The sequence below is a fragment of the Apium graveolens genome, chromosome 3 (genome assembly GCF_009905375.1).
Source record: "Apium graveolens cultivar Ventura chromosome 3, ASM990537v1, whole genome shotgun sequence".
Lineage (NCBI taxonomy): Eukaryota > Viridiplantae > Streptophyta > Magnoliopsida > Apiales > Apiaceae > Apium > Apium graveolens.
Genome location: NC_133649.1, coordinates 21,156,807 through 21,170,639, shown reverse-complemented (window position 1 = coordinate 21,170,639; position 13,833 = coordinate 21,156,807). Strand labels below are relative to the sequence as shown.

Below are 13,833 nucleotides of genomic sequence, written 5' to 3'. Positions count from 1 at the left end.
CTTTGTAGATTAAGAGCTTGCTCTGATACCAATTGTTAGTCCCTTAACAATATAGCAAGAATGACAGAAGGGGGGTTGAATTCTTGAACTTTTTTCTTGAAATAAAAATGTTCAACTCGATTAAAGATATATTTGTTTTGATTAGCACAATGCGGAATGTAAACTTAAATGAATCAAAACATAAGTAATTAAAAATAAGAGTCTTTAAAAACTTTCTGGTGGATTTAAACAATTCCACCAGAGATTATATAATATATCGAGAGGACTCTGTGTGCAGAAATGCCCACAGCTGCTTACAAATTGAACTGCTGAGAATACAGGAAATGCTAAAGATTAAGCTTACAAAGATTTCTCTGTTTTTGTGTTTCTCAACTATCTCAGTTATTTTTCTATTTGCTACTCTCTTGGTTTATATAATACCAAGATTACAAAGTCAAAAAGACTGAACAAATATAAAATCTAACAATCTTAATCTTTGCTGATTTTCGTCCTCTATTACCCTGTTAATGGGCTTCCACAATGTGTTTGTATCCAACTCGACGGCTGTGTGTCAGCTTTCACTGTTCAACTAATGTTTGAATTCTTGATATGATCATCCGTTGACTTTCAGATCATCAGTCGATGACTTAATTGATCATCCGTCGACTGCTATGTTAAACATCCGTTGATAGTCATTTGATCATCCGTCGAAGGCTTTGTTAATCATCCGTCGGTAGCTATTTTGGCACTTGACTTCATTTCACTTATACAGAATTACAAGACATTACTTATGTACAATTAATCAACCTATTCTGCATATCTAGTTAAAGTCAACATGACTTATATGCTACTACAGATTCTATACAAAGGTGCATACATCACTGTGCTACAAACTTATTATTACATAAGCTACTCACTCGATGGATAATAAGTTAATCATCCGTCGGGACTATAATGAGTTATCCGTCGGGACTATAATTCTTATCTGTCGAGTGCTACAACATTTCACTAAGTAAAATCTACTTAGATGTTTTGTTTAAGTGATCATCAGGTACACAACATATTCACAACAATGAAGAATCAGTTACTGGATTATGGGTTAACATATTCTAAAATACCCATTTACTGGGATAATCAAATTACTATTGCTATGACAGGTAATCTAGTTCAGCACTCAATGACAAAGCACATCAGCATTAGGTACCACTTCATAAGGGAACATGTGATGGAAGGTACAGTGGAATTGCATTTTGTTCCAACAGATCAACAACTAGCAGATATCTTCACAAAACCACTGTGGGAAGCTACTTTTACAAGATTGGTAAATGAACTTGGAATGGTTTCAGGTTCTTTCTCTAAATCTGTTTAGTTTATGTTCTGACACATCAGAGCTTATGATCAGTATTTACAGATATTAATATCTTTATTTAATTTGTGCTTAAATTGAAATTTACCTAAGCGTTGATAATTGTTTGATATGAATTTCTAAACTCTGATAGTGATACGAATGTTTATGTGATATTCAATCCAATGAGGATAAATGTGCTAGATGCTGACCTAATAGTCTCTAATATACTAAAGATCCCATGTTTGAAGTAACTGTTTATGTGGAAATCTTTTAACACAAGCAAATTCTGATATTGAGCTTGGTTAGGTTTACTTTGTGTATCATATTACTAAGTCAAAAACTAGAATAGTGCTTCTTATCTGTTAAGTTCTGATGTTGGTAAATCTTATGGATGTACTAAGTGCTGATAAGCCTCACTTATCAAAAGAAAAAGTAAAGAAAATAAATAAATATCAGGTACTCATTTGTGATCTAGAGAAAAATGTATGTGGAAGGGAAGACCCAAGTGCATCTCTGGTATTAAGTAATATGCATTAGAAAAGCAAAATAAAATTTTCTTGGTGACTTTTCACATTCTCTGATTACTAGAGAAATACTCTGATAATAGTATAAATTCTGATAAGCAGTTGTGACTCACTTACACTGAGAAGCTCCTATGAAAAAGAATATCAAAAGATACATAAAATGAGCACAAAATAGTTGAGGTGGACTCATGTATGAACTCATTCTATAGTAGACTTCAGACTAATGACAGATTTTGAGCAAAGTTCTTAGTTATGCCTTATTTCTAAGATGTACTGAAGTGAATCAGACTTTACTCTTTGTTTGATGTTTAGCTTAAAGCACACACTTAGACTCCATATGAATGATGAAAATTACTGTGGTGATCAATGTTGTTTTAGATGAACAGTTTAAGTGTCAGTTGCATAAATTCTGAGGACAAGTTTTGATGAAAGTTTTGATGATTAAGTTCTGCGGAAACCATATCAGTATTTATGTGAAGAATTATAGAAATAAACATTCACTTTTTGAGTACAGAAGCCATATTCTGATGACCTTTAAATTCTGATAATAGTCAAGTTCTGATGCTTACATGGCAGTATTTATTTACTTGATTTATTTTTGGTCAATACTTGAACGGTTCTATTTTATCAGAATATTGGTTTAAGTGAGATAAAGACAGTCATAATTACTTGTTTAGTGGGAACAGTTTTTTTTATTGAAAAACTGCATGTGCATAATAATCATTACTTATTTCCCGTGCCCATTAACTATTGTCTTAACTACTGAATGGCTGACAGGTGTAAAGACTAATCCAATTCGTCTTAACTGCTGTCAAGTGGCGTGTATAAGTAAAAGAGAGAAATATTTTAAATCTTTTATCTACTTTTGCATTCAATACTCTCTCTCTCTCTCTCTCTCTCTCTCTCTCTTTTCTCTTATCCTCTCTATATTCACTGACGGTTTTTACACATGCATTTTACCAAACATCTTTCAGGCATTCTTATTTCTTGGCTCACAGTGAAATAGGGTTCGCTTTGACGCAACCATCCACTTTATCTGGAACTCAAGTTCTGACGTTCTGGCGAACTAGACTTTATGATGATGGTGGTAAGGATGGGACTCCAAACATCATTTTTACAGCAAAGGAGGTGGAGTACGTTGTTACTCCGGCAACAGTCAGGAAAGCTCTAATCTACCTGAGAACTGCCAGTTCAGTTCTGCTGTTGAGGAGCCATTGCTACAGCAAATGATGGCTAATTTAGGGTATGAGGAGAGTTTGGCAAAGTTGGGCCAACTTAAACGCCCACATATTCGAAGAGAATGGAGCTTTTTCTTCGATTGCATCACCAAGGCATTCACAAACACATGCTCAAATTTTGACGTCATTCCGATTCTTACTCAACAAATTGGGTATGCTCTCCTAAACCAGTCTCACTTTGATTATGCCAAGACCGTGTTATGTTTTATAGGAGATAGAATGAAAGAGGACAGGAATGTAGTTTACTTTGCTAGGTTCTGTCAGTTAATTTACAGTTACTGTACATCAGATGAACCACAACTAGCAAGTGAACACATAGAACCTTTTAGGTTAGCAAAAAGGGCTTTTACTGACCTTTTAACTGCTGATAACAAAAAGAAAGTTCTGAGGCCTCTTAGAATCCCTTTAGCAGTAAAGCAAGCCCTTGTAAATGTTAAAGTTGATACTTACTCTATATTATATCTTGATGTTCCACAACAACAATAACCACAACCACAACAACCATCAGAACCTACTACTGCCACTCAACAAACATACGCATTAGAACATGCCAACCATCCATCAGCACATAATCAAGTGAAGCCTTCTTCTTCTAGAGCAAAGAGGACTAAGACAGTACCTCAGGCATAGCAGAAAAGAAGGAAGATGATTTTAAGAGATGAGTCTGATGATGAGGTACAGGTTCAACCATCAGAACCTGTTGCTGAAGTAACTGAGAAGGTCTCTTCTCAAACAGCTCAAAAAACTGGGAGTTCTAGGCCCCTAAAAAGGCTTAGAAAGCTAAACTCTGATGATCAAGCTCCCAGAGTCTCTCCACCAGCTAAGAGACTTAAAAACAAAGAGCAAGGAGGGCTGTAAAAGAATCAATCTACGAAGAAGGAATGGAAGCAGCAGCTGTGGAAGGGGGTCAGGAATCTCTGATCCCACAAGAACTTACTGTAGTTGAATCTCTTCCAAGTGTTGAGCCAGAACTTCATGAAGCTCACAAATCTCCAATCCAAGATCCAGAGACTACTCCAATGCCTACACCTCCTGTGTCTCCAATAAACTCTCAAGTACATGCTGACAACCCAGGCACACGTGCTGAAATTGATATCAACAACTTGGATGTGCCTTTGGTCTTGTATCTGGAAGCTCCATCTACTTCACATCTTTCTCAGCACACTCCACCAACAACTCCATTGATAGATGTTGATGTCCATGAAGATGAATCTTCTATTGCTTCACATACAATCATTCTATCAAAAGATGCTGATACTGAAGATTCTGCAAATTCTGTCGAAGAAAATACTGGTGAAGCTGCTACAAATATACATGCTGATGCAGCTGGTCCTTCTGGACATGTACCTCCACAAACAGTTTGTAAAGCTGATTTGATTAAGAAGTTTGTGAGAAAGGATGTACCAGTTCCTTGGAGTGAAACTAACAGAGGAAGAGAATGGATCAAGGAGTGGAACAAAGTTGATTTTGTTCTTACTGCAAATGTTCTTGCTGAGCACCTGGCTAAAGCTGATGAGATACTGCTGAATGATAACTTCAAAGCACACTCAGAGTTACTGCATTGAGTAACAGGAACCTTCAAGGTCAACACTCAATAACTCAAGCCAAGGTGGACAAAATTCAAGATACAGTGACTAAGCAAACCATGAATGTCATATTGGACAAGAAAAGGTTTTTTAAGCCAGCCTTTGACCGCATTGAGTATGTATAAAAGACTCAAGAAAAGCAGCAAGATCAACTATTTGATATTTTAAAGAATCAAGCTACTCAACAAAGCCAACTCAATGAAATCCAAAACTCTGTGGAATTGCTTATCTCCCTGCTTCTACCAGATGATGGCAAAAAGGGGGAGAAAGTAATTAAGTCCAAATGCACAACTGATCAACCACTGAAGGGTAAGGATGATGATAATGAAGACCATGGAAACTATGAAAGGAGTAGAGGTCTAAGTCAAGGCAGGGGTTCTTTATCAAGGGAAGCCAGACTTATAAGTCAAAGAACAAGTTCTGATACTAAAAGGATAAGTTCTGATGAACAAACTCTGAAACTTGATGAAGAGATCTCCAAAAGGCTGTTCCTAAAGGACAATCCAGGCATGGATATTGAAAGTCTGAAGGAAGAAGAGATTAGACTGAAAGCTGAAAATGACAAATCTAAGTCAAAGTCTAAAACTCAAGTCACAACAAAGAAACCACCTAAGCCTAAGGGCATTGTGATCAAAGAGAGGACAAATACTGAGGCATCTAAGGCCAAGTCCAAATCACAGGTGGAAGTTGATCCTAGATTCAAGGGTAAGGCAAAAGTTGATGAATCTGTAAAGATATATATGACAGCCATGGATCTGGAAGTAAATGCTGATGAAGATACAAGTCCTATTTTGAAGGAGAAAAGGAATATTCAAGCAACCTCTGACAGAGCTCAAGTTGTCTTGACATCAGAAGAAAAGGAAACCTTTGACATTGCTCATGTTAAACCTTCAACAGTTCTACTACCTGGGTTTACTAAAGCTCAACAATCTGCTCAACCTATGAAGACTTCAACAAATGTTTTTCAGGGTAGATTGATCCAAGGGAAGGAAGCTAGAGATAAAAAAGGGATGGGTAATCCTGATGAGAAAAGAATAAACAACTCTACCTCAGATCCTACATCCCTTACTGAACCAGGAGTAGGGACAACTCTAGAAAGACTAAATCAATTAGAGTCTGTACAGATGGTCTACAACTCCAAGCTGAAAGAAGACATAATGCTTTATTTTATGATAAATGGGAGACTACTCCAGATAAGAAAGAATTCAATTCGGTTGAAGTATTATGAAGAACTGCAACATGTTTTATTTCTACTTAAAGTGAAGAACATGCCAACAGATGGTGATGCCAGATACTTAATATCTGATATTCAGAGGCAGAAGAAACTTTACTCTGTAAAGTCTGACAGACCATACTATCCAAAGTACAGAGCTCACAATGGTGATTTAGTTGAGATGAAGCCCAATACCGCCAAGATCACTACTTTTCTGGGTATTAAGGGTGTTGAATTTAATCAGGAGTCTGACAAAGCTTATCTGATCAGACTGGATCAGGAGATAAGGAAAGCAAAGATTAATGATCTCATGGTTGCTATCTTTCAGACAGGAGAAGATACAGTTGAACTTAAAGATGCTAAAAGGAGGATGATAAATGAACTTGAATATGCTGAGAGAACTCTTCTGAAGAACTATCTCAGAACAACTCCTGATATTCAAGAGATCAAACACTGAAGTCAGGTCAAGGACTACAATTGTTAAATTTTGAAGGATATACAGGCTAAAGCTGATATCAGACTTTAAGGATGGTAAAAGCTACAAGGACTGTGAGTTGTAGTTATCTAGTCAAATTCTCATATGCATTTGTACTTAATGTTTTTGACATCATCAAATATCTATTGAACTTGTATATTATGCTAATTTACAAGTTGGGGGAGATTGTTAGATATATTTGTGATGTCATGTCTAATAATGATTTGTGTTTAGTTTTTTCAGATCTTGACTAACAGGACAAATCAGGACTTAACTGGAAATCAGTACTTATACTGAAGTTAGAACTTAAGATATCAGAACTTAAGTTATCAGAACTTAAGATATCGGAAGATATTCATCAGGAGATAATATCAGGATTTAAGAATACTTTCAGATAAGGAAGGCGGTTGATTGAAGGAAAGAAGATCAAGACTAAAATAAGAAGAGAAATGCATGGAGAAGAATTCTATGAATAATAGAAGACTTGGAGGAAAAGATAACTAATTGATATATTTTAGGATACAGAATTATATTCTATATCAATTAGAGATTATCTTGTAACTGTGTGGTATATAAACACTGCATAGGGTTTACACTTGAAGTGTTATCATTATCAAGAATATTATTTATTGTAACCCTAGCAGCTCTCGTGATATTGTTCATCACTGAGAGAGAACGATTCCATTGCAATACTGTTTTATTAATAAGATTATTCTTTGTTACATACTTGTGTTCTTAATTCGATTTGATTGTATTATACACTGTATTCAACCCCCTTCTATAGTGTGTGTGACCTAACAAGGGAAACAATGATGAAGGAGGAAACGTCTTTGACCAGCTGGCTGAAACTCTAGCTGTACTTGTGAATCAGCAACTGAAGCCCAACATCGTCTCTCAGTTCAAGCATTTGAACCCGCCAACTTTTGATGGAGCAATTGATCCGGCAGTAGTCGAGATGTGAATCCAAGAGATGGAAAAAGCTTTCGGACTTCTAGGGAGAAATGAGGAACATAAGGTGACCTTAGTTGTCTACCAATTGCAAGGAAGCGCTTACGACTGGTGGCTTATGGAAAAGAGGAAGAACGAGACAACAGCAAATGTTGAAGAAAATCCTGAACCGTATGCATGGGCAAAGTTCAAGAAGGCTTTGGAGGACAAGTACTTTCCTAGAACAGTTCGTCTGCAGAAAGAGAGGGACTTTATTCGGCTACAGCAAGGTGACAGAACCGTCATTCAATATGAAGCGAAATTTGCAAAGCTTGCGAAGTATGCGTCGACCTTAGTGGCAGATGAGAGTAGTCGAGCAAGAAGATTGGAAGAGGGACTTCGAAGTGATATCAGGAACTCGGTGGCATCTTTTGAACTTCAGACATACGAGGTTGTCATCAACAAAGCGTTAGTGATCGAGAGAGGCTTGGCAGAATCTGAAAAGGCGTCTGGCAGCTGGAATAAGAGGCGGTTCACTCAAACTGGTGGGCAATCTTTTCAAGGGGGACCACTCAAGAAGCCACACGTGTACGATAACATCGGAGGTCAAGGTGATCGAGAGACGTGTACCAGGTGCGGAAAGAATCATCCGGACAAAGTCTTCCATTGGAATACGGGTGCTTGTTTTCACTGCGGAGAAGTAGGACACAAAATTTCGAATTGTCCGCACAACCCGCCACCGCCACCAAGGAAGGAAGCAGACAATAAGAAAGGCGTTGGACATGTGTTTCAGCTCACAGGAAATGACAACTATCGCAATTAAGGTATGATGTCTTTTCTTTTGGTGACTTATTTAATTTTATTTTTATGAATTTGGGGACCAAATTCTTTTAAGGAGGGAAGAATGTAAAATCCGTAATTTTATTTTTTATTTATTTATTAAATATTAGATATTAATTTATTTAGATAAATATTTATTTATAATATTTCGGAAATTTATGTGCAAGTTATTCGAGTTATTAAAAGATTTGTTATTTGTGAAAAGAAGTGTGAGAATAAATTAGAAAATCAATATCTTTTAGTTTTGGTAATTGTATGTGTCAAATATTTTATTTTAGGAATTTACTTAGAGAGGTTATATTATTTACTAATTAGAATTAGGTTTTTGTGCGCCTATATATGGACCCTGCAGACAATAGTAAAGAATTCGTACAGGCTCGTCAATTCTCACGAAGGTACGACTGTGTTAAGCCTTCAATTTATATTATTCTCTATTCGTTAAATCGTTATATATGTTGACATGTTTTGTTTGATTATGCATCTGTGTTTGGTTTAATGAATTGATTTAGATGACAAGGTTTGGTCATAAATAAATTGATCTGGTTGTTTTGATTGTCTGCATGATCACATTAACTAACATCATGTGTATGTGTGTTGTGTGTTCAGGGGTTTAGGGGTTTATTTATTTATCGATATTTTGCATGCATATTTGTCGTGGTCCATTACATGTAGGTTAAGATAAATTAATGTGTTACTGTATACCATGCTACATGTGTCGGAATAGTAAAAATATTTCCCGGTGTTAAGTCAAACTGTGATATAATTGCAATTATTTTTCTTTTAATATATGTTAATTATTGCACGTAACGGGGAATGACTAGTAATTTAATAATCTAAATTCAATTATCTTGCTATTTGTTGAAAGTTATTTTGACATCCTGCCGTTCATTAAAAAAAATAGATTAATTACATATAATAAGTAGCCAAATGTTCATGAAATATCTTTTAAAAATTTATACATTTTATAATAATTCCATGCAAATTGTTTTCTTTTGTTTAGCATTGAATTGTTAAGTATTAATTTTATTTGTTTCGAGTGTGCTATTTGAAATTACCAGTTGATATATATAAATATTTTAATATAGTTTTAATGTTAGTTTGTTAGGTTGTTAATTGATCAGGATGTTAGTTTAAATTTATATTTTTTGTGCCATTTGAATTATATAATATTTGTTTATTGTTAATATATAAACTTGGTCTCTCTGCTCGTTTATATATGTGGATAGATTACATTTTTTTGTGAAACCTGATGTGACAATAGTTTTTCGAGTATTATTTACTTTAGTATTAATTTGGTCACATGCATGCATGCACTTGTTATAAGCATAAGTATTTGCTAGTTAAGTGATATTTTGGATAATTAATTGATGGACTTGTTTGATTTATAAATATATAGCATCTGTTTGTGATATTATTTTTGGGTTTTTAAGTGTCGGTTTTGAGCTAAGTACTTTTAACTTAATTTTAATTTTCGGAAAATATGTTTCAATTCTGTTTTTGATTTCGCATAAGATATAAGAACTTTGATTTCGAAACTATAAGATATAAGTATTTGTGAATTTTAGAACCCAGTCTCTACGTTTTCAAACTCGTTCGTAATTTACGCTATAGTTCCGGAACTAGCCTTAGATACCCTTATTAGGCGCACAAGTGTGCAACTTTAGATACCTATTAAGGGCGCGTAATTATTGAACTTTAGATGCCGACCACTGAGAAAGTATGGTATAAAGAATAAGAATAAGATGCCGGCTACTAGCAAAGTGTGGCCGTAGATCAAGACTGTGGTACTTATAAGATTTATCGTTTCGTTTTGTTTTATTCTGTTCTGATATGTTATAAAATCTGCTCTGTTCTGTTTTAAATTCTGAATTTTAAAATATAAAATTTTGGGTTGGATCTATTTTTAGAAAATATTTTATAAAATTATTATTGTTTTGAGAAAAATCGTTTTATTAAAACACCCATTATTTTTCTATTAAGAGTTAGTCAATTTGTACTTGTTGAGCTGTGTAGCTCACCCCTTTTAACATTTCAGGTTCGGAATTTGGAGCATATTAAGAATAAGGAATGTGAACTATATGTGCTGCTTATTTTCGTGCTATTTGAATTAGAATAAAGACTTTCGTACCATAAGAATAAATTTGATTATCTGTTTAGACAATTAATATCGGATTTGTGGAGCTGCGTCTCTATTTTTATGATTTTAATTATTGAGTTTGACCATTGCTTTGACCTTCGTTATATATTGAATTTTTTCGATTAAAAGAATGTGTTTTATGTAAGTGTGTATCTAGAATTAATAGTTCGGAAGTGTGAGTTGTTACAAAAACAAACAAAATTATGACAGTTAATAACATTTAATTTATGTATCTAATTCATGTTCACTTAATTCATTATCAAGCCGTGCCTGATGTGTGGGAAGCATCCAAAGGTGACGTGTTTCTTCCAGGAGTGTGTAAAATGGTTTCGCTCAAACTTGTATTTTGTGGCAGTGTAGATCAGAATACATTATGATCCTTGGAACTGTAATTCTTTCCACGCACCCTCACTTGTTTATTTTGATCTAATTTCCAATCAAGAATTTTATATTAGCAAATAAAATCTGTAACATTTCCTCAGTAGATACTCAATCATTATTGCTTACCAGGCTGGGTGAGCTGGGGATTTGATCTTGGAATAGTATTGACCTCACATCGGTTGTTAGCCAAAAGTTCAAAACTTGGTTGGAAATCAGTGTCAACCACAACGTCGTGGAGATTTGACATTAACAAATATTATGTATATAAACTGTGATTACCAATGGGGTGGTAATCACTGTCGCCTAAATCTGCATGATGAACATGAATTGTGAGTTTTCAATATCGTCATTCCAAATACCAAGTTTAGGAAGCTTACCAGGCGTGGCAGTGTAAATACTGCGCAGAGACTGATTACTTAAATTTACCGTACGCATACAGTCTTCTCCAGAAATTGGTTGACTGCATATTTGAACCGAAATATCTTGTAGTAAATTGTTTCTAATTTTCGCATTTTCACTTACATACCCTACAAATCAGGGTATCATATAAATCAAAAACTATATACTCTACCAAGCGCTTTGAGACAGTTCTCTGTATTAAATTGGTTGACTCCATATTTGAACATAAACAGTATGGCAAAGTATGTGCTTGTATGTTACTTAATTTCAATTACACAGATTCAAGTCAACTATACCGTATAGGTATAAAAACTAATATTACATTAAAAAATAAACACAAACATCACAGACTGGGACTAATCTGATTCTTCTGATTCATTGTTAAAGTTATCAACTCTTGATAGAGGTGTTAGATGAGAATGGCGCAAAGAATTACCTGCATCCATGTCAGGATTGATACAAAAGTAGTTATACAATATGAGGCGTAATAATATACACGATTGTTTTGCGATAAATGTTCAGTACAGTTTATTTCATATGTAAAGTTACCCCTTATTGCTTGTAGAGGACCAAGGCTGAGATGTGCTTCTTTCGTCGTCCACAAACATTGCTTGAAATGCGAAAGTTTGGAACCTGTTTAAGTAACAAATATCAGCATTAGCTATAAGGAAAATCACAGAGTGAACCTTGGATAGAGTTCTTATGATCTGAAGTGCATGACATACATTGGCTCTGCTTAGGATTTAATCGGCTGAAAGAGGCTTTGGTAAATAATATATCTGATTTCTGATTCTCCTTGCCACTAACTGCTCGTAACAATGTATCTTCACGCAAACTTGGTGGATTAGATCCAGGTATAACTAAACAAAAGAGTAAAGAAAAACTTAGTAATGTATACAACATAACTTATAAGGAATCATAACAACATAACTTATAGGGTACATCTATCATTGTTGACGGATTTAAACTAGTGATTCTCTGTAGGCGGGAGATTAGTCATGTCTGAAAGAATAGAATTGACATTTCTCCCACGAACCTTACGTTTTGTATCTGGTTCGACAAAATCAACAAATCAGTTAAAAATAAATATATAAATGTTTACATGCTGCATCATCATGAGGATTAAAATCTTGTTCACTGGTGGCATCAGATGGATTCAAGGTTTTCTCAATATTACGTCCACGAACACGCTTGAATCCTGAAATTGAACATTTTTTATCATGAAAACATCAAACAATCTAACCACACAGTTCTGGAGACACCAAGGGAAAACATCAAATAATCTAACAAAAAACGTTATGGAGCAACCAAGGTTCAGAAGCAATACGTTGAGACTGCATTGTAAACTCTAAGCAACGTTTTTAAGTTCAGAAACAGTATTGTAACTCCATTGTAATCCGTCGACTGAGGGAGAGAGAGAGGGGCAGGATGATTTGCAAAAAGAGAGAGAGAAAATGATGTAACAAATTGGAAAAAATCATGTTTGATTTGATTTGTTCAAATCATTTTCTATAGATAGATTTATTTTTGAAATTCAAATAATTATCATATAGATTAAGATGGGTCAATTAAACTTAATTGGATAGTCCATGGATCTAATAAAATGTATAGAATTTGGGTCATGGATAAATTTTTTTTATCCAAATTGTTAAATGGGTAAATTAGAGAGTAATCATTAGATATTATAGATCTTTGTATCCTATCATTTGTGCATTACTTAGCAATTGCAATGACATATGATTAGCAAAGTGTTACATTACCTTTCTCAAATAAGATCTACAAAACAAAATTTGAAATATCTTTCTGAAACAGCAGGACTCCTCGCTGCATGTGAGAAACTGAAATGAATTAGGAAATTGGCCCATGGGTTTTAAACCTACGATTGGAAAAGACGACTTGCTTAAAATCCAATAGACCTGGCCCAAGTAGAAATATTAAAATAAAATGAAGTATCTTTTTTTGATAGAAAAAATAAAATATATAACGAAATTGATCTTACGAGTATAAAAAATACTTTATTGTTTTAACGTTAGTTATTTCAAAATATTTTTTTTAGCCTAAATTATAAAATGATTTTTTTTGGTATTATTCCTATAATAAGATATTTTTAGTAAACAAAATTTAATATATTGTCTGGGCAGCCCCAGCTATATAATCAAGTAGAAAGAGAATAAATGTAAGATAATAAAACAAATAAGATTTCCTATTTTCAGACAACAATTAACAAAGATTACTTTCTTTCAAAAAAAACTACAGAAATAGATATGTCTTTTTTTAAAGCACAGAAAGAGATATGTTAATCCTTTTATTTTTTACCTACGGAAACTTTAATAAGTTGGGGCCTCTTAGGTCCCATTTCATATCTCTTTTCACAATAGCTATAAAAAAAATGAGACAAAAATATCAAGTCACTATAAAAAAATATAAAAATAAATAGTTCATGTATAATAACAGTATGCTCCCTGCCAGCTGCCATTATACTAAACTCAAGTATAGTTTATTAGCCGTGGCTACTTATTTTTATTTTCTAAGTCAAAGGGTACCATGATATGTTGTTAATTAATTAAAAAACAAGATTTTTTTTTGAAATAAATAGCTTCTAGTCTTAAACTGTCAGTTCATAAGTAAAAAAAAAGTTGAAAACAAAAGGTTTATACAATTATAAAATCCATAAAACCACTTTACTATTAAAATTATTTTTCGACGGGAGTTTACTATTACCATAAAATGTGACACTTCACGTAATTTATACTAGCAAATATCGACAATAGAAATTACAAATAAAA

At 34.1% G+C, this 13,833-nt stretch overlaps 1 protein-coding gene across 1 annotated transcript; it reads left to right on the top strand.

The window, feature by feature from the left end:
• Positions 1–7,333: 7,333 nt before the first annotated feature.
• On the top strand, positions 7,334–8,113 carry LOC141713982 (uncharacterized). Its single transcript, XM_074517532.1, has one exon. It carries the CDS (start codon positions 7,334–7,336, stop codon positions 8,111–8,113), a length of 780 nt encoding a protein of 259 aa, XP_074373633.1.
• Positions 8,114–13,833: the final 5,720 nt, after the last annotated feature.

Bases quoted from the DNA above. Each gene is read 5' to 3' on its own strand.
- LOC141713982 (XM_074517532.1), top strand. From the start codon at position 7,334: ATGGAAAAAGCTTTCGGACTTCTAGGGAGAAATGAGGAACATAAGGTG.